This window comes from Lithobates pipiens, unplaced genomic scaffold (genome assembly GCF_037356315.1).
Source record: "Lithobates pipiens isolate NorthernLeopardFrog02 unplaced genomic scaffold, aLitPip1_a1.2 Scaffold_10, whole genome shotgun sequence".
NCBI classification, from domain to species: domain Eukaryota; kingdom Metazoa; phylum Chordata; class Amphibia; order Anura; family Ranidae; genus Lithobates; species Lithobates pipiens.
This window is the reverse complement of record NW_027507686.1, coordinates 56,712,863-56,734,924: the sequence shown is the minus strand read 5'-3', so window position 1 is coordinate 56,734,924 and position 22,062 is coordinate 56,712,863. Positions and strand designations below refer to the sequence as shown.

The 22,062-nt window shown below is 46.4% G+C and overlaps 1 protein-coding gene across 2 annotated transcripts in view; it reads right to left on the bottom strand.

Moving 5' to 3' along the window:
- The window catches only part of LOC143930753 (cytochrome P450 2J6-like), a 97,267-nt gene that overhangs the window by 2,496 nt on the left and 72,709 nt on the right, over positions 1-22,062 (bottom strand). For both annotated transcript variants that reach the window (XM_077455328.1, XM_077455335.1), the window contains one exon: positions 259-400. In XM_077455328.1, the coding sequence (XP_077311454.1) occupies positions 259-400 (142 nt within the window). The remainder of the gene's footprint in view (positions 1-258; positions 401-22,062) is intronic.

Genomic DNA, 22,062 nt, shown 5'->3' with positions numbered 1-22,062 from the left:
TATATACCCTGTCCTGTGATTCTGGGGCTGTATATTCTGTCCTGTGACGCTGAGCTGTATACTCCCCACACTATGGGGGAAAGCAAGTGGAATACAGGGGACAGAGTGGGTGGATTCTATAAGGGGTGGGTCTTATGAGAAGTGGGAGGGGTCAAATAAAACGTCACCAGCCGTCACTGGCTTTAAATATTCTGTTAATAATTAATGCAAATATCTAGGGCTTCTGAAGTCATCACCTTTATTGTAACTATCATTTACCTGCAGAGAAAGGAAGGAAATATTCTACTTTCACTAGTTCTCCATCCTCATTCAGGAAATTCTCTGGATTAAATTCATTTGGATACTTCCAATATTTTTCATCATAGTGTGTTGATGACAGATCTGTGATGATGAGTGTTCCCTGGAGACACAAAATGAAAAAAAACAGTTTAAGATAAAGGAACTGAACCTATAACAGCTAGAAGTTGAAGATTTAACTCACCAGTGCCCACCCAAAACTGTAGTATAGGTTTTGGGTGAACATCAGTGAATGTAATTGGTTATCAGTTTCTAAGAAAATCTAAACCTGAAAGCAATATTTTATATACTGCAGATTACCAGTTCTTACACATGGTGTCTGCCTTAGTTTTTATTTTTAGGGCTAAGACCTTTTTTTAGCAATTACAGAAAATACCAGTTGATTCTGCCATAAATGTCCTTGTCTCTTCCTATGATTTAGGAAAAAAAAAACAAAGAACCTTATCCATATTGTATAAACTACTAGACTCAACAACCATCCTGTAATTGAGATAAGCAAAGGCAGTCAGCCTTTTTAACAACCATTGTGCCTTCTATAGATACCATGGGGAAAATAATGTGGCCATGAAAGGACAAGAAGCGTGTTATTCTGCAGGATTATTTGGTGAAACGAAAGGAAAGTAAATAAGTAAATGAAAGCAGTCCATACATCTAAGCACTATTAGGCAACAATACACAACATTCTTGATTTTGGTTTTAACTCCTTCACACAGATGTCAGAAAAATATGTGGCCCCACTGGACTAGGCTTTTTTGCCATGGGTTTGCATATTTGTGCACCTCCCTTTGTGCTGGGAGCGCACTGCACATCACAGAGATCAGGGTCCCACCGTGAGCCCAGGCCCCATACTAATGATCGGGACCGGAAACGCAAGATTCCAGGTCACCTGATCGCTGTGATATTCTCTGATTGGCTATCACAGTGATCAGTCATTGTGTCTTTTTATGTGAATGGAGGAAAGAGAAACATTGTATCTCTCTCTGTCCTTGCACAGAAAAAAAAAGTGTGTAAAAAGAATTTAAATAAATTAAATAATAATAAAAAATACCTAGATCAAGGCCCTACGTTGAAACCCCCCCCCCCCCCAGGTCCATATCAGACCCTTATCTGAGCACGCTACCTGGCCGGTCAGGAAAGGGAGTGGGGACGAGCGAGCGGCTCCCCCCCGAGCCGTACCTGGCCGCGTGCCCTCAACATGGGGGGGGTGCTTTGGGGAAGGGGGGGCCGCGCGGCCCTGCTTGGATGACTGCGATAGTTCCAAATCCTGCGCCCTTTTTCTCACCTCCGCCACAAGGGGGTCCTGCCAGCTCTGCCCCAGTCGCTGTTGCGACCCACCTTGTCACCAGAAGTTGAACTTATGCCTTTACTGTGGTGGATCTGAACATTATGTAATTAACTGCCCTGCTAAGACATGTAAGTGCCTCTCTTCTGTGTCTGCCAGTCCTGTACCCTTGCCAGCCAACACCACCCACATTGCTCTTCCTCTCTCATTGCAGCTTCAGGAAAAGACGGTCTTCGTCAATGCCATCATTGATTCAGGGGCCTGCAGCTGCTTTATCGATTCCGCCTTCACCAGCCTGCATACCATACCTCTTCGGAGGAAGACCCACGGACTATCCATTTTTCTGGCAGACGGTTCTCGCATCAAGTCGGGCCAAGTAACCCAGGAGACACTTCCCCTACCAGCTATCTCCCCTTGCCAGCATAAGGAACTACTTACCTTCGATGTGATCTCATCACCCCTGTTTCCGGTGATCCTGGGCATACCTTGGCTACAGGCCCATAACCCCACTATTAACTGGTCCACTGGAGAGGTGAAGTTCCTGTCCCCCTATTGCTTAGATCACTGTTTCCCTGAGGCATCTGTCCGGCCTGGAACACTTCTCTGCTTGGACTCTGATCAGAACTTATGTCAATCTGTGCCCGAACCGTATCATGAGTTCCTGGATGTTTTTTAGTAAACGGGGGGCGGACTCCCTTCCTCCGCACCGTCCGTATGATTGTCCCATCGAGCTCCTTTCAGGGGCTGAGATCCCGTTCGGACGCATCTTTCCCTTGTCCGAGAAGGAACAGGAGGTCCTGAAGGTCTACATTACAGAGAACCTCAAGAAGGGGTTCATTCGCCATTCCACCTCTCCCGCAGGCGTCGGAATATTCTTTGTCACCAAGAAGGATCAGTCGCTTCGGCCCTGCGTGGATTACCACGCGTTGAACAAGATTATGGTCAAGAACCGCTACCCTCTGCCCTTGATACCAGAACTTTTCCAGAAGTTGAGTTCGGCCACAATCTTTACTAAATTAGACTTAAGGGGGCATACAATCTGGTCCGCATACGGGCTAGTGATGAATGGAAGACAGCTTTCCGAACTCGTTTTGGGCACTACGAATATCTTGTGATGCCTTTTGGGCTCTGCAATGCCCCTGCCAGTTTACTTGGATGACATCTTGATTTTCTCCGGGTCCCTGGAGCAACATAGGGGACATGTTGGCAGGGTGCTGCTCCGGCTCCGCCAGCACGGATTATATGCCAAGGCCGAGAAATGCAGGTTTGAGCAGCGGAACATTCAATTACTCGGTCTCGAGATTTCCCCTGCAGGCATCAGGATGGATCCACAGAAAGTATCTGTTGTACTCGACTGGCCGGCACCCACAGACAAGAAGGGGATACAGCGCTTTGTGGGTTTTTCAAACTTTTATAGGAAGTTCATTAAGGGGTTTTCTGCCATTATCACCCTCATCACTCAACTCACTAAGCAGAATGTACGCTTCCATTGGGGCTCTGAGGCACAAGAGGCCTTCGAGAGGCTCAAAAGCCTGTTCACTTCTGCTCCTATTCTCAGCCATCCTGACCCATCTCGGCCCTACATCCTTGAAGTCGATGCTTCCGAAGTGGCTGTGGGGGCGGTGGTATCGCAACGTCAAGGCAGTAATGACCTGATGCACCCCGTAGGGTTCTTTTCCCGGAAACTTCCTCCTGCTGAAAGGAACTATGACGTGGGAGTAGGGATGAGCCGAACACCCCCCGGTTCGGTTCGCACCAGAACTTGCGAACGACCCCCGCGTTCGGTACGAACGTTAGAAACCCATTGAAGTCTATGGGACTCGAACGTTCGAATTGGAAAGTGCTAATTTTAACGGCTAATATGCAAGATAGTGTCCTAAAAAGGGTTTGGCGACCTGCCTCCTGCCTCAGGGGACATGGGTCACTGCAAAAAATTTTTTTAAAAACGACCGTTTTGGCGGGAGCACTGATTTTAACCCCTTCCCGCCGAGCGTACGCAGATCTGCGTACTCGGCTTCCGGGGGGTATACCGGGATGATGCCCGCACCTGCAGCCATCATCCCGGTACCGTTTTTTACAGCGGGCGATTGGCTTTCCAGCCATAACAACCGATGCGGCTAAAATCCGCTCGGCTGTTATGCCGGAGGAGCGGGAGGGGACGTCCCCCCCTCCCGCCGCTGTTACCGGTGCTCCCGCTCGATCGGGAGCACCGATCAGTGGTCCGACGCCTCCGGCTGCTGCAGAGGAACTGGAACGAAGCCGTAATCGGCTTCGTTCCAGTCTCCTCATCGTAAACACGGAAGCGACGTCATGACGTCACTTCCCGTTTACTCGGCTGCCAATGGCGCCGGTTTAAAAAAAATATCCGGTATTCAGAATCGCCGTTTTCGGCGATCTGAATACATTGAAGTGTAAAGGAGGGGTGGGGGGTCTTTTAGACCCCCGATCCCTCCATAAAGAGTACCTGTCACCACCTATTACTGTCACAAGGGATGTTTACATTCCTTGTGACAGCAATAAAAGTGATCAAATTATTTTTTTTTTTTTTAAAACAATTTAGTCGTTTTAAAATAAATAAAATAAATAAAAAAATAAAAAAAAAAATTTCAAAGCGCCCGCCGTCCCCGCGAGCTCGCGAAGCAAAGAAAACGCATACGGAAGTCGCGCCCGCGTATGTAAACGGTGTTCAAATCACACATGTGAGGTATCGCCGCGATCGTCAGAGCGAGAGCAATAATTCTAGCAGTGGACCTCCTCTGTAACGCTAACCTGGTAACCGTAAAAAATTTTTAAAGCGTCGCCTATTGAGATTTTTAGGTACCGTACTTTGCCGTCAATCTACAAGTGCGCGCAATTATAAAGTGTGACATGTTTGGTATCTATTTACTCGGCGTAACATTATCTTTCACATTACGCAAAAAAATTGGGCTAATTTTACTGTTTTTTTTTTTTTTTATTCATGAAAGTGTCCCTTTTCCCAAAAAGTTGCGTTTAAAACACCACTGCGCAAATACCGTGTGACATAAAATATTGCAACAATCGTCGTTTTATTCTCTAGAGCCTCTGCTAAAAAAATATATATAATGTTTGGGGGTTCCAAGTAATTTTCTAGCAAAAAATATGGATTTTAACTTGTAAACACCAAATTCCAAAAATAGGCTTAGTCATGAAAGGGTTAATGACGATTAAAGTGAAAAAAAAAAAGTGAAATATTCCTTTAAATATGGTGCCTGCGGGGTGTCTGTAGTATGCCTGTGAAGTGCCACGTGTTTCCCGTGTTTAGAACAGTCCCTGCACAAAATGACATTAAACGGAAATAACACCATTTAAAACTGCTTGCAGTTTTAATGTTATATCTGGTTCCTGCAATATGGTTGAAAATCATTGAGAAACATGGCATGGGTAGCCCTCCCTGCCCATTACCAGCCTATTTGGGTCTTGTACGCATATTAAGGGGAACCCCGTACCCATATTAAAAAAAGGAAATGCGTGTGGCCCCCAGGCCCTATATACTCAGAACAGCAGTATACAGGCGGTGCAAACAAGACAGGGACTGTGTAGGTTTGTTGTGTTAAGTTGAATCTGTTTGTCATTTTCAACCGGTACATTTTTAAAGTGTAGCTCCAGTCAAAAAAACTATCTTTAAGCTTTTTGGAAAACATAGGGAAGGGTTATCACCCCTGTATAATTTGTTTTGTCGTCCATCTTTTTTCATCTCACTTGCTGCTGTCTCCTTGCGTTTGCAAGTAGGAGATGTTTGTAAGTTGGATGTTTGAAAGTAGGGGCCTGCCCTATATTATAGCGGTATGTACTGGGTACAGAGCACGCAGACAGCACGCACTATCTCCTAACACTACTGACTGCAAGCTCTATTATTAACCACTTGTTAGCCCAATGTTTGCATAAAGTGAAAGATGAAGTTATGCTGAGTAAATAGATATCAAACATGTCACTCTTCAAAATTGCACATGCCCGTGGAATGGCGCCAAACGTCGCTACTTAAAAAATCCCCATAGGCGACGCTTTAAATATTTTTTTACTGGTTACATGTTTTGAGTTGCAGAGGAGGTCTAGGACTAGAATTATTGCTCTCGCTCTAACATTCTCGGCGATACCTCACATGTGTGGCACATGCAAGCACATGGGGACATGGGCGCTTTAATTTTTATTTTATTTTTTTATTGTTCATTTTACTTTATTTATTTTAGTTTGACATTTTTTTTCCCAAAAATATATTTTTGATCACTTTTATTCCTATTACAAGAAATGTAAACATCCCTTGTAATAGGAATATGGGGTGACAGGTCCTCTTTACAGTGAAATCTGGGGGGTCAATATGACCCCACATCTCACCTCTAGGCTGGGAAGCCTGAAATAAAAAATAAAAAAAAGATTCTGGCTTTGATCGTATTGGCGAGTTGGTAGAAGCACCGGAGGGCGGTGAGGGGCGTCTATGGCTGGGTATTTCAGGGTATCACCGAGTATGGCTGGGTATCTCTGAGTATGGCTGGGTATGGCAATTTATGGCAGGGTATTACAGAGTAATAGCAGGGTACTGCAGAGTATTGGGGGTACTGCAGAGTAATGGCGGGTACTGCAGAGTATTGGGGGGTACTGCAGAGTAATGGCAGGGTACTGCACTGCAGAGTAATGGCGGGGTACTGCACTGCAGAGTAATGGCGGGGTACTGCAGAGTAATGGCGGGGTACTGCAGAGTAATGGCAGGGTACTGCACTGCAGAGTAATGGCAGGGTACTGCACTGCAGAGTAATGGCGGGGTACTGCACTGCAGAGTAATGGCGGGGTACTGCACTGCAGAGTAATGGCGGGGTACTGCAGAGTAATGGCAGGGTACTGCACTGCAGAGTAATGGCAGGGTACTGCACTGCAGAGTAATGGCGGGGTACTGCACTGCAGAGTAATGGCGGGGTACTGCAGAGTAATGGCGGGGTACTGCAGAGTAATGGCAGGGTACTGCAGAGTATGCACTGGTATTGCAGAGTATTGGCAGGGAATTGAGGGGTTAAATTCGGTGAGCAGCGATGTGGGCACTGCAGATGCAGCCCACATCGCTGCTGACACCGATCTCTTTCCCCTCCGCTGTACCGATCGGTACAGAAAGGGGAGGGAGGAACAGGCGTCATAACATGACGCCGGTTTGTTTCCAAGTGATCACTCCGTCATTTGACGGAGCAATCACGTGGTAAACGGCCGCTATGAGCGGCCGTTTACCGTGATGCGCCGGGTCCTATGGACCCGGCGGTCACGGATGCTCTCGAGTGCGCACACCTCGGGGCACGCGAGAGCAGAATTCTGGGAGGCCGTTAATTAACGGCCTCTCTGAGTTAAACAACCGCCCTGAAGCCGTTAATCGGCAATGGGCAGTTGTTAAGTGGTTAAAGCTAGATCACTAGCTATATAGGTGAGGTGAATATAGTGGTGTATACTGCAGTCAGGGCACAGACAACAACCACTACACAGCAGCAAGATAGGAAATCAGCCAAAAACGATTGGTGTGTACTGTGTTGAAGGTACACAGAACACCCACTGCTTCAGATGCAAAGTAACACACTACAGGAGGCCGCCTTAAAGGCGGCCTTATATAGTGTGGGGCGTGCACTACACAGCCTGAGCTATGATTGGCCACAGGCAGGATGCCTGTGGCCAATCATGGCTCTCCTCGCTGCCGGCGCTGCGATTGGCCAAGCATGCGGGGTCACAGTGCATGCTTGGCCAATCATCGGGCAGCAATGCACTGCGCCAACGCAGTGCATTGTGGTCCGCGCGCGCATCACTCGAATTTTGACGCGAACGGCCAAAACGTTCGGAATTCGCCGAACGCACGAACAGCCAATGTTCGAGTCGAACGTACGTTCGACTCGAACACGAAGCTCATCCCTACGTGGGAGACTGAGAGCCGCTGGCCATCAAGTCAGCATTAGAGGAATGGTGGTATTTGCTTGAAGGTGTTGTCCATCCTGTATTGATTTACACCGATCACAAAAACCTCGAGTACCTCCGAACCGCTAAGCGTCTGAAGCCCCGGCAGGCCCGCTGGGCCCTGTTCTTTTCTCGGTTCTGCTTCCACATTACATACCGCTCTGGTTAAAAAAATGTGAAACCGGACGCGCTCTCACGCATGTATGACGGTTCTAAGGATGCTGCACCCCTAGACACCATTCTTCCTGCTATCACCTTTTTGCTCGTTCAGCCAGACCTGCTGTCACAGATAAGAGAAGCATCTCTTAATTTTCCTTGTCCTCCGGGGACTACATTGACAACCAGAGAGGGTCTGCTGTGGAAGGACAGTCAAATCTTTGGCCCTGAGAACGTCCGGATAAGGGTCCTTACCCTTCTTCATGATCATCCCCTAGCAGGGCACTTTGGGGCTCGTAAGACTCTGGAACTCGTGCTGCGTACTTTCTGGTGGCCCGGCATTAAGGAATTTTGCAAGAAATACGTTAACTCCTGCCCCGTGTGCATCCGGAGTAAAGCTACCAGGAACCGGGCCTGGGGACTGCTGAAACTGCTCCCTGCACCTGATCGACCCTGGTGAATGATCACCATGGACTTTATAGTCGAACTTCCACCCTCCGAGAACTGTACAGCCATCTTTGTAGTTGTAGACTGTCTGTCCAAGATGGCCCATTTCCTACCTTTGAAAGGAACTCCTTCAGCATCTGAGACGGCCCGTATCTTCATTAAGGAGATCATTAGACTACACGGGGTACCCACTAATATTGTGTCTGACAGGGGGGTCCAGTTTACTTCCCGGTTTTGGAGAGCCCTGTGTGAGACTTTGAAGATAGAACTGGCCTTGTCTTCTGCTTACCACCCCCAGACCAACGGACAGACGGAACGTACAAATCAGACTCTTGAACAGTATATCAGGTGTTTCATGTCTTTTGAGCAGGACGATTGGGTATCCCTTTTGCCCTTAGCGGAGTTCGCCTACAATAATGCCAGTCATTCAACCACAGGGCAGTCCCCGTTCTTTGCCAATTATGGGTTCCACTTATTTCTTCCTGATTTCCTTTCAGAATCTTCCGTACCGGCAGTCCAGGACACGGTGACCTTTCTTCACTGCAACAACCAGATTCTACAGGAAGCTATATCCAAGGCTCAGGCGGATAGTAAGAAGGCCTTTGATCGGAGGAGAAGGGGAGAATTGGTTCTTCAAATCGGGGATCAGGTATGGCTTTCAACTTCTAATCTTAAATTAGCCTGTCCTTCCAAGAAGCTGGCACCCAAGTTTTTGGGGCCTTTTCCGGTTAAAAGGAGGATTAATGCGGTATTTTATGAACTGTCTTTACCTGAATCCATGAAAATACACCCGTTTTTTCATGTGTCCCTGCTTAAACCTTTCGTACCTGACCCCTTTCCTAATAGAGGTACGAGACCGCCTGAGCCTGTTCTTGTCAACGGGAATGAGGAATACGAGGTAGACGCCATTCTGGACTTTAGAAGATGGCAGGGATAAGGTCAGTTCTTGATTAAATGGAAAGGCTATGGCCCAGAGAGTAACTCTTGGGAACCTGATGATAATCTGCACGCTGAGAGATTAATTCGGGCCTTTTTCTCCGCACACCCTGAAAAGAGAGACGTTAGGGGCACCCGGAGGTTGCCCCTTGTGGGGGGGCAATGTCAAGGAAAGTGCGAGCGGACCGCCGTTCGTGCATGCGCACTCACGCCGCTAGTCAGCCTGGGCATTGGCCGAGGGTGTGCGCACCGTCGTGCGCCCCAGGCGCACGCGCGTGCACGGCGTTCGCACACGTGTGCACGCTAACGCAATTGGCACCAGTGGCCCTATTTAAAGGTACAGCTGCAGATGCTCTGTGCTGTTTGTCTGCAGCTAGTACCTGAAGAATCCCGTTTTCTGCCTGTTTGTTCCTGATTGTTTGACCTGGCTCCCGTCTGACTTCGCTGCTCTCTCCCGCCCTGACCTCGGCTTGCCTGACCTTGTTTCGGACTGCTTACTGTTGCTGAATCTCTGCCTGTTTTTGACGTTGCGCTATCTGCCACCTGTCTGCTGGTTCCTGCCTGCCTGACCTATCTTGCCTATATATCGTTCTGAGACCTTCCAGGATCCGCTACTGCTTTCCAGGTTCATCGGGTTGCCAGCCTTGCCGCTACTGCCAGTTCTGCCAAGCCGTCTCCTGCTTCGACCAGCTCCTGTGGTTCCAGCATCTGGAGGTTCGCCGCTTCGCCTGCATCTGCTGCTGCATCCGGCAAGACACTCCTACCCCGCTGTGCTCTCGTACCACTGTTCTCACTTCAGTGGGACTTGAACCAGAGCCGTAAGAGAGGTCTTCTTCCGTCAAGTCAGGTTCACCACCCAGGTACCTAACATCAACAGTGTCTCTATAATTGTACCCAGAGATATACCTTTTATGTATATTGTACATTACTTCCTTGTTTGTTTTATGTAATAAAATATTTTGAGTGTTTTGTACGTGCCTTTAAAATCCACCCCCAGGGGATTCCTTTTTATAAACCATTTTTACGGATGTGGCATAACTAATCCACACAGCCCTGCCATGCCACACTTCTGTCTGCAGCAGGGTATTCAACCAAAATCGGCGAAGAGACAACTCCCAACCAGCCCCTTGAATCCGGTCTGGGAATCTGTAAGATCAAAGAAATCAAAGGACAATGTTCCCCCATGAATCTCATGTGATGGTCTTTTTCTCCCTTTTTTTCTTTTCCCCAACTATAAGTTGGGAGGACTGGTTATCCCCTTGGTCCCTAGCGGGACGGGCACCCGTTGGAGTGCCTCCACGCCTCAGCTGAGGCGGGTTCGTGGGCTACCCCACACGGGAAAGACTCTTTGTTCTACTTTTTTTTTTAGCGCTGCACTTATCTACTCCCTTTGTGCAAGGGTGGAGGCTACAGGGCGACATCTCCACGTATCCTGAGGGATCCCTTCTATACAGTCTTGTCGCTCTGAGGTCCAGCCCATTCAGCTATGCCTCCCCCTCTCCCTTCCCCTTTTCACTCCCTCCCCTAATCCACCCGGGTTTCGTTACTCTGCTGGACTTCAGGTTACCAATGTGAAGCCAAGTTGACTGTTTTCTGTAACTGTTGATGTCTACTTGCTGCCACGTTCTCATCCTCCTTCTGCTTTCACTGAAGGGGGGTCGAGATAGGGCAATCATAGTACTGCTGTTCCTAGAGCCCTAGTCTATTTTTCACGATCTATTGTAAGAGGCCTACCTGCTGGGATGGTGTTTTACCCTTCTCTGGACAGGACCACTCCCTGTTTTTCCTTCCCTTGTGGGAGGGAATTCTCAGAGGGTCACGCACTATCTGATAGAGGACTCTGTCCCCTCCTCTCTTACGGGAGACTCTCTTGTCCTCCGTCTTTCTTCCTTGTTCTTTTTTCTTCTCTCTCCTACATAGTCTTACTTATCCCTCTTTTTCAGATGTCGTCTGGGGGGGTACCTCCCGATACCTACTAACGCTCAGAGAGGTTGCCAGCGGGACCTTGGAACACCTTGAGATCCATGGACTGTGTTTGGTAAGTGCCAATGATCTTCTAGAGCTCCTTTTTCCTATGCTCGATGGCTAAGGCTCCCCCAGTAAAGTTGCCCCTTAAATTAGTTTCACACAATGCTCAAGGTCTGAACTCCCCAGCTAAAAGGCATAAAGTATTCCAATATCTGCCTACACAGAAAGTGGATGTGGCCCTACTCCAGGAAACACACTTCCCTAAATGTTTCAATCCATCCTTTATCCATTCCAACTTCCCTTCTTTCTCATTGGCTAATGCTGATGACAAAACTAAGGGAGTAGGCACCTTCATTTCTAAACGTTGCAAGTTCACTCTCAAATACGAAATCAAAGACCCAGAGGGTAGATATATTCTGGTGGTAGGGGAACTGGATGACCAACTATACTCGTTCATATCATACTATGCCCCCAACAAGGGCCAGCTACCCTTCTTTCAGCACCTGCTGGAAACTCTTACGCCATTGGGCACGGTAATTTTTGGGGTGATTCTAACATGGCCTTTGACCAGGGGTTGGACAAGCGCCTCATTAGACCCACCAAACAGAGCCTTCGCATAGCCAAATTGATTTCTCAGCACAGATTGGTAGACATCTGGAGAGAAGTGAACCCCACTCTTCGAGATTTCACCCACTTCTCTAACCCCCACCAATCTTTCTCAAGAATAGATCACATACTGGTCGCCACTACTTCCATCCCACTGATGAACATGGCATACAAAGACGTGGTCTGGTCGGATCACTCCATGGTGGTCTTGACTCTCCAACGCCCGGAGGTTCACAAACCCAGTAGGTGCTGGAGACTTAACAAATCCTTGTTGAGTGACCCCGACAGAGCTGCAGAGATCGAACACAAAATCAAAAATTACTTCCACGCTAATGACACGCCAGATATTGGTCCCTCCTGCCTCTGGGCAGCACACAAGGCCGTCATCAGAGGTTACCTAATTCAAATAGCCTCCCAAATTAACAAAGCCCATAGGACTGACATAGATAAGTTGGAGCGGGAGTTTACAGCCCTATCTAAAATGCACAAGGCTAACCCTAAGGATGTCCCCACTTATACACTAGATGCAGCCCGGATGACTCTAAACCTAGCACTCACCACTAGGGCTGAGAAATAGTTGCGCTGGAACAGATCCTGGTTTTACTGTCATGGAGATAGAATAGGCTCGATGATAGTGGGCAGACTCTCCCCGAAGTTTAGACCCACTGCGCTCCCCAAAATTAAAATCCATGGTGGAACTCTGTCTCAGAATCCTCAACGTATCATGGGGCAATTCCACTCCTTTTACCAAACCCTATACAGTAATAAGGACAGTCCATCTCAATCTGAGGTGGATCGTTTCCTGAACTCCATCCAGAACCCCATTTTGGATGACAAACACCAACAGATACTAGATGCACCTATCTCACCTACGGAAGTTTGTGCAGTCATTAAGCAGTTGAAGGCTCATTTGGCACCTGGCCTGGATGGCTTCTCTGTACCCTACTATAAATCTTTCTCCACCACACTAGCTCCCTACATGGCCCGCTTCTATAACGATCTTAGACAGGGAGGTAAGTTAGACACCTCCATCAACACGGCCTATATAGCGGTCATTCCCAAGCCAGACAAAGACCCCATTTCCGTCAGCAATTATAGGCCAACATCTCTGATTAATAATGACCTAAAGATTCTGACTAAAATCCTTGCAGACCGCTTGGCCTCCTTCATTAGCCTATACATTAACAAAGACCAAGTGAGCTTTATCCCGGGGAGGCAGGGACCGGACCAGACCCGACGTGCTATTGACCTGATATCTCTTCTTAACTCTAATTAGGACAAGGGGGCACCCAGGCAGGGTTGCTTATTGTCCCTTGATCTCCAAAAAGCTTTTGATTCCATCCAATGGCCATACATCTTTTCAACACTACAGCGATGGGGCTTTGGTGACTCGTTCCTCAACGTTTTGCGAGCCCTCTACTCCACCCCCTCAGCTCAGGTGCGTATGCAGGGATTTTACTCAGAATCTTTCCCCATATCAAAAGTCACAAGACAAGGGTGTCCACTCTCCCCATTGATTTTCGCCATAGCAATCGAATCCTTGGCAATTTCCATCAGAAATGATCCGAACATCCAAGGCATTCAATGTGGCTCTCAATTTCACAAATGCGCATGGCTTGCAGATGACATACTATTGTTTGTCTCTTCCCCACTGACATCCCTCCCCAATATCTGTCATCTCTTGGACGAATTTGAAGTGGTGTCGGGGCTCAGGGTCAACTATAACAAGTCCCAAGCACTTAACATCAATATTCCGGATTCTCTCAGAGCCAGGCTCAGGGAGAGCTTTCGATTCACTTGGAGTGACTCATCAATCATGTACTTGGGGATAAAATTGACCCCCAGGGTTGAGCTCCTCTACCAAGCAAACTATCCACTACTATATAAAAAACTGGAGGAAGAGCTATCCCGGTGGTCATGGCTCTTATTGTCCTGGCTGGGCAGAATCAATACGATCAAGATGACCCTACTCCCCCGCATACTATATTAGTTTAGAGCCCTTCCGATCCCAGTAGACAAAACTCGCCTTAAGCACTTTCAAGCCAAAATCATCAAATTAATTTGGGGTAAGGGTGGCCACAGATTTTCAAAAGCTGTTTTATTTAGACCCAGGTTGGAAGGGGGGCTCGGCTTTCCCAAATTGCTCTGGTATTTCCAAGCAGCGCAATTGGCTCAGCTTTCAACAGTTTACGCACGGTGGGAGCATCCTGACTGGATACACATCGAGAGGCAGGCGGTTCCCCTTCACACTCTAGACTATCTCCTCTGGAGTCCTAGGAAACTAAGACCTCCAATTCCATCCCCAACTCTGTCCCATTTGTTCGCCCTTTGGGACATCCTGAAATGCAATGTTCATTTAACCTCCCCCACAGAACCATTGAAACACCTATTCCAAAACCTGGAGTTCTACCTGGGCTTTGACATAAAAGCTTTTCAGTGGTGGCTGGACAAAGGGTTATACAGAATAGGACACTTCCTTAGACCCCTTAGCCCACTTTCTAAATCATTTTGCATCAGTAAATTGGATATGCCCAAATTTGAATTCCTCAGATTTGCTCAGATATCTGCGTTCTTACACAAACAATGTAAATCACTTCCGAACGGCCTACAAATAACTCCTTATGAACACTGGTGTGGGCAGGCCGTTGAGCAGAGGGGAGGGATCTTGCTGATCTACAAAGCACTATCATCCAAGCAGTCCAAGACGCCTTCCATGCTGGCATGGGAGGAAGATTTAACCCAGCAGTGGAAATTGGAAACTTGGCAAAGGAATTTCTCCTAATCCTACAAAGGTATCCTTAATACTGGTCTCATAGAAGCTAGCATAAAAGTTTTTACTAGATGGTATCTGGTTCCCTCGAAGTTGGCTAACATTTTCCCAGTGGCACCCCCCTCTGTTTTTGGGGCTGCAACTTACGGGGTGACATGCTCCATGTTTGATGGTCTTGCCCCAGAATACGACATTTCTGGCATAAAATGTTCTCATGGATCAGCAAAATCACCAGAATGTCTATTCAACCGTCTCCCCTTACCGTTCTTCTCAATTTCCCTGTGAAGGAAGCCTCCAAGATTACACAATGCCTCATCCACTTTATATTGCTGGGGGCCAAGCTTACCCTGGCTAAAGCCTGGAAACAACCATCTGTTTCAACCCTGCTGGCTAGAAGAAAGATCTCCTGGATCATGAACCAAGAAAAGATGGCAAGTGTAATCGTGGACCGCTCTGATTAATTCCTCCAAACTTGGGAACCTTGGGCGTCATTTGTAGGTGTCACACTCTCGCATTAACCTCAAGAGTACCTCACACTGGACCATGCCCCCCAGACGACTAACTCCCGTTTATCTCTTCTTCTACTCCTCTCTCTTCCACTCCTTCTCTCATTGTCTTCCTTCTCTCTTTCCTTTTTAGTTACAGGGTCAAGGCATCCCTACAAAGTAGCCAGCCCATAACCAGGGTCAGATATCATTCGCTACCCGGTAGGGGCATTTCTCTCTGATTCTAGAGTCTCTCTGGTGACGGGGATGGTATGATTGAGTTTCTAGGGGTTTTCCCCCCACAAGGGTATATCAATGGTCAGATACACATTATTTGCTCCAGCCTGACAGCTGCAAGGTGCTCAGAGGCCAATTGAACCGTTTAGTCACTTCCCATTTTAAGCCTTGTTGGAAGATTGATACGGTTTTACAACTCCTAAAATTAGGGCCAGGGGGTTGGGGATAGGGGCGTTCTGCCACAGTGTGATCCCTATTGGGGTGGCGGGGTGCCCCCCTTCTGCTATGCTCTTCCACAAGCGAGAGTCATCGACTGAGCGACCTCGAGTTCCCACTCGCTGTCCTGACCCACTGTCCACTTGGATCGACTGGTCATGTAAACCGTTTGACAGTGCCTTAACCTGGCTTTTGGTTTTTGTGTTCTTTTTTCTGATGTTTTGTTACCCAATTGGAGATTATTGTTAACATAGGGCCAATGGGCCCCATTATGTCTTTGTATTTCCATGTACTGTTACTTCTTTCCTTGCTTGAAAATAAAAATATATTGAAACAAAAAAAAAATACAAGCTCGCACACTCTACAGCAGACTGAGAGGTTGAGCTCACAGTGCCTCTCACTTCTTGTCAGAGGCACTGAGCTCAATGGACACCTTGGAGTCTTGGATCAGTGGTAAAGTACCATTAGCCCAAGCTGTCCAATAAAAAGAAGGGGGAATGTGTCTAAAAGACAAATGCTCCCTTCCAGCCCAGCCCTCTTAAAGCGGAGTTCCACCCATTTTTTCGTTTATTAAACGTCAGCAGCTACAAAAAGCATAGCTGCTAACTTTTAATGAACCAACACTTACCTGTCCCACAGTCCAGCGATGCAGCCACCAGGCCTTGCTCCTCTCCCCCTCCTCTCCTCAGCGCCATAGCAACTGTGGGAACTTTGCATCCGCGAGTCACGCTGTGCTCTGCTATTGGCCAGCCAATCTTCTGGGACCTGTGTTGTGTCCCAGAAGATCGCTGGCAGGGAGGGGCCTAGGGCGAGAGGAGGAGTCACCTAGGCAGCTGAGAACAGGAAGTGGGACAGGAAGTCCCAGTAAAAAGAGGGTACACACTGCCCCCTCCCCAAAAAAAGTACATGCTAAATGTGGCACATCAGGGGGTGAGGAGTGCCTAAAGCGGAAGTTCCACTTTTGGGTGGAACTCTGCTTTAAAGTGGAGGTTCACACAAAAATTTTACCTCCGCTTTTTGGAACCCTCCCCCCCTCCGGTGTCACATTTGGCACCTTTCAGGGGGGAGGGGGGTGCAGATACCTGTCTAAGACAAGTATTTGCACCCACTTCCAGACATAGACTCCCACGGTAGTCTACGCCTCTTTCCACCCCGTGTGCTGTCTGCAGGGACGCACACGGGTCCCAGGAGATAGCGGGGACCAGTTAGGACGCTCAGCGCAACTCGCGCATGTGTGGTAGGGAACTGGGAAGTGAAGCCGCACTTCCTGATTCCCTCAGGGAGGATGGCTTAGGCTGCCGATATCAATGGACCCAGGGATAGGTAAGTGTCCATTCATTAAAAGTCAGCAGCTGCAGTATTTGTAGCTGCTGGCTTTTAATATTTTATTTTTTATTTATTAGGTGGACCACCTCTTTAAAGCGGTTCTGCACTCATAATAAAACATTTGCCCATTCTGTTGCCTCTAGACCATATATTTGATAATGCCACCTGTTTTTTTTTTTGATTCATCTACCTTTTGTAATCCGTAGTAGTTTATTTTCATCCCCTGCGGCGATGGGCGGTCTCTTGCGGGGATCAGCATCATTTCCTGCTGAAGCCCGCACTGTCTCCTGGGATCTCGTTCAAGTAATCCCAGGAGACATTGCGGCTAATGCACCCGACATCTCGCGAGATTTCGGCTAATACAGCCGACATCTCGCGTGATTTTGGCTATTACAGCCGAGATCTCGAGATCTCGGCTGTAATAGCCAAAATCACGTGAGATGTCGGCTGTATTAGCCGAAATCTCGCGAGATGTCGGGTGCATTAGCCGCAATGTCTCCTGGGATTACTTGAACGAGATCCCAGGAGACAGTGCGGGCTTCAGCAGGAAATTATGCTGATCCCCGCAAGAGACCGCCCATCGCCGCAGGGGATGAAAATAAACTACTACGGATTACAAAAGGTAGATGAATCAAAAAAAAAAAAACAGGTGGCATTATCAAATATATGGTCTAGAGGCAACAGAATGGGCAAATGTTTTATTATGAGTGCAAAAAAAACAGGTGGCATTATCAAATATATGGTCTAGAGGCAACAGAATGGGCAAATGTTTTATTATGAGTGCAGAACCGCTTTAACTACAAGAAAAAAAACATGTGTTTATGGGTATAAGATTTACCCACAATCCCATGTTTTTCTCACACAGTTAAGAGGGAGAATGAGAATCTGCTGGTGTTGAAAAGGTACAAGCTAAAATCATGCCCATCAGTGCCACCTCATCAGTGCCATCTCATTGATGCCACCTCATCGGTGCCCATCAGTGCAGCCATATCAGTGCCTGTCATTGAAGAAGAAAACATACTTATTTACAAAAAAAATGTAACAGAAACAAAGAAAAACTAAATTTTCGGACTTTTTTTATTTGTTGTGCAAAAAATAAAAATTGCAGAGGTGATCAAATACCACCAAAATAAATCTCTATTTGTGGGAACAAAATGATAAAAAAATTGTTTAGGTACAATGTAGCATGACCGCGCAATTGTCATTCAAATTGCGACATCGTTGAAAGCTAAAAATTGGCCTGGACAGGACAGTGTCTAAGTGCCTGGTATTGAAGTGGTTAAAGGGTTAGTTCACCTTTATGTACTTTTTAAAAAATGTCCCAATGCATCTCCTTAAAAAGGAAGTAAAATGAAAAAAAAAAATTACACCCTGCAAGACAAAGGCATAATGAGCTAGTATGCATAGCATACTAGCTTATTATGAATTACTAACCTGAGATCCAAGCCCTGCATCGGCCCTCGTTCACCTCCTCCGACGCCACCATCTATACCAGAGTGACTTCCGGGTATTCTGCAAATATCGCCTAAACCTTTTAGGTTTGGGAGATATTTCTTGCACCTACAGGTAAACCTTAATCTAGGCTTACCTGCAGGTTAAAGTGGTTGTAATGGATTTACAACCAATTTAATGCAAAAAAATTGTGTTTCATTTTGGAAGTAAATAATTATCTTTTAGGCTGCTCACATAATAGTCTTCCCCTCTCTGTCCTGCAGATGTCAGGATGTACCCAGCATAGTCCTGAATTTTTGTTCATCCCTAATACTGTAATTGTTTTGCAAGAAAACGTGTATTTTTACCTCACACAACACTATATTAAAAGTATTACCTTTTTCCAGATGGCGTCTCTGTTTGTTTTTCTATTTTACTTGGGACTTTTCTCAGGTGGGAAGCTAAGGTGGAATCCGGTCCGGGTTTTCCAGTCCACCTTGGCAGTGTGGTATAAATAAGGAAGGACTGGAACAAGAGATTGCTCTGGCCTGGGACTAATACCTGAGAGAGCTACGTGAAGATTGATCTGTAAGGCTGCATTCAAACTTCAGGATTTTGAATTGCGGGAAGATTTGCCAGGAATCTGCCCGCGATTTGAAAGCGCTAATGTGTGAATGACAAATCGCGGGACTTGCATTTGAGATGCCATTCATTAGAATGACACTTAAAATCACAGCAATTTAGGCTGCTTTCACACTTCAGCATTGTGATCATGCTGCAATTGCGGCAACACGCATCACAACAAGCTCCTGAACTTTTTTGGGCGACATACTTCCCGTAATGCATGTTGCCGCGATTGCAGCACAATCAAAATGCTAAAGTGCGAATGCAACCTAAGTGAAAGAAAAAGGTTTGCAAAACACTTGTTTTTTGGTTGGTGACTGGGAAAAGCCCTTCATCTGTGAGATAGGAACCTGGACTGTTTAGTTAGCGCCTAGGTAGTAAGGATATATTTTCTGTTTTGTTTGTTTTTTAAGAAAAGACCTGCCCCGTTGGCCTGCCTGTTTCCTAGGGAATGTGATCCCCCTTGAGCTAACCCCCCCCCACATACTTTGTGGACAATCCACAGAAGAACCAGACATGTACGCAGCTGGAAAGAAATGTAAGCGCAAGACATACATGATGGGGTGGAAGTAACTGCCAGACTGGAATAGGTTAAGTCAGGTGCTGGTCAGATAAAAAGAACTTGCTCTTACCGGATTGGAGGAGTCACGGGGAGATGGGGAGGAGCCGTGCGATAGTAGTGTGGGGGTGGAGCAGAGACACATCAGTCAGAGACAGAAATCGTGGTGGAAAATTGTTGGTCTAGCCGGGTGCTGCGTTTCCTGTGTTAGAGTGCGAATGAGTGAGTGCGTTTGAACAGCTCTGATGCCAGCTCACGGGCTCGGAGGTCTAGGCTTCCGGAGCCCTGATTTGATTAAATACCTTCGGGAGTTTTTTCTTTCTCTTTTCCCAGACACTTGAGTGTGTATACTTCCGGATTGGGTATATAATATCTGAACTTGTACATTTCATTTATTTTTTATTTTTTATACATATTTAACATGCCCGTTAGGAGGGTGTTTTTCCCGCAGCACTAGTTAGTGCTATTTTCCCTAAACCAAGATGGCGTCTTCCGTCTCAGTTCCGGGGTCAGACCGAGGCTTGGTTTTTGTTTCCATTATTTAAGCGGTGCGTCAGGACGCCGCCCGTACCCCGTGACCACGTCCCATAGCGACGAAACGCGTAGGGAGGAGGAGCGACGTCCTGACGCCACTAGCTCACGTGTTTGTTCCGGAAGTATTGGGCGCTGCATATCGAGAACCGGCCGGCTCGAATCTGTTACGCGACTTGTTTAAGTGACATTTTGTAAGTGCGCAATCTGTTCTTTTTTATCTTATTAAATCTCTTGGGTTTTACACTATTGCAAGTTTTATTTCCTTTATGACAACTGATGAGAGGAAGTTTGTTTGGAGGCTGGGAGAAATAACAGGTTCCTGTATTTTCCTGTATCCACCTGTGAATACCCTGGACTGGGGGAGTCAGTCACTTGCGCTGTATGGTTCTCTGTAACAAGGAACCATATATCTTCGGTAAGCGGCAGTAATATCTGTGGTGGAGGTCGTGCACTATTCACATTAATTTTGGATGGTTTGCTGTCACTGTATCACCGTGGAGTTATTGCAAGCATATTTTTTTTCTAAAGACTTTATGGACATTACAATATATATTTTTTTCCCACTGTTTATAATTATGTTTCACTAATGTATTAAGCTAATTGTACTTTTTACATTTTTTATCCACATAGCTTGTTTGGCTGGTTTTTGGTTATTAGATTAATCAATTACTATCTATGTTGCTTTTACTAGCAATAGGGATTTACACTTGTTATCCTCATTGATACATCACAGTACATTCTTGCACAATTTATTTCCTTTTTGCACAGGATTGCTAAAATTATTGTTTCAGTTATCCACATTGGTGTAATTTTGCCCATATTTTTTATTTTAGCGCAACCCACTCTTTTTTCTTTTATGCCAAATGTAGTATAACATTTGGGTTTGCTGCTCACTTTTCTTTAATTATTTTTTGATCATTTGACAAGCGCGGTTTTTCCCTTTTCCTTTTTCTATATTGTGTTCTTATACTGATTACTGCTGCTGTCTTTGGTCTCTTCATAGGGACTATATGGATATTTTTGAATTTAGAGCCACGAGAGTCTTTGACTCAGATGGCGTTTTTGAACCCTTTAAAAATGGTGATAATGATCTGGGTGGTCTCTTCACGAGACTAAAAAATCTAACTGTCTCAGAAATTCATACGAAATGGGAGATAGCTTTTTTGGAAACTTATATAAAGAACCACATGGTGCCACGTAGTTTGCGTTGGGAAGTGAGCCCCCAAAAAGGGGAAGTGGACCTTGAGGGTTGGTATAAATACTTTAATGAAGTTGGCGTTAATTTGCTCAGGTTTCTGACTGATAGGAAAAAATGTAAACTAACCAGATTGGATGATGAGATTAAGTTAATTAAGGATAAATTAGCTCCATTCAATGCAGGGGATGAATATATTGAGAGATCTAAGAGTCTACTCAAAATTTTGGAGAAAGAAGAGAAAGAACAAAAAAATCAAAAAGAAAAAAATATATAATAGAGACCTGGCTGATTATGAGTCTTGATTGGTTTTTGAATGGCAAAAGAAAATACTTGCTAAAAAAGGGGATGGTATTAATGTAGCTATGGACATAGTACCATCTGGTTCTAACCCTGGGGTTAATAATTTTCCAGGTCCCCCTTATTACCCAATTGTTCCAATAGTAGGACAAGACCGATCTCCAAGTGGAGTCACACGATCATTTAATCAGATGGGGAGTGGAACTCACCCTTCTTTTCCCAATTCTAGTAGGGGAGGAGGGGGTCCCCCTTCTTTTCCCAATCATAATAGGGGAGGAGGGGGTCCCCATATTGGGGCTCCGACTGGGAGACCTTTCGGACAAGGTCAATCGCGGGGTCCCCAACGCAATCAAGGTCGAGGGCAGAGTCAGGGTCCTCCTAGGGGACGAGGTTCCAATTTTAATTCTAAGCACACTGATAGTTATATCTCTGGACCTATTTACCCTTTTGATCAGGGCTATGGTCCATCACAGCCCTCCAATTACAGTTATGGTCCACCTGGCCGTTATGAGGACCAACAGGTGATGCACTTTGATGGTAGTGCATTACCTGACTATAATGTTCCAGTTTATAACCATTATTTTCCACTGAGAGATATTGTGGACCCAAATGAGGGTTTTTACGACCCCCCTTTGGGACCACAAACTAATGTCCATACTGGTGGTGGTCATTACGGTTTTGAGCATGGGGGACATCAAGACATGCGAAATACCAGTGCATACTCACAACAAAATTGGGGTTTTCCCAAAACCG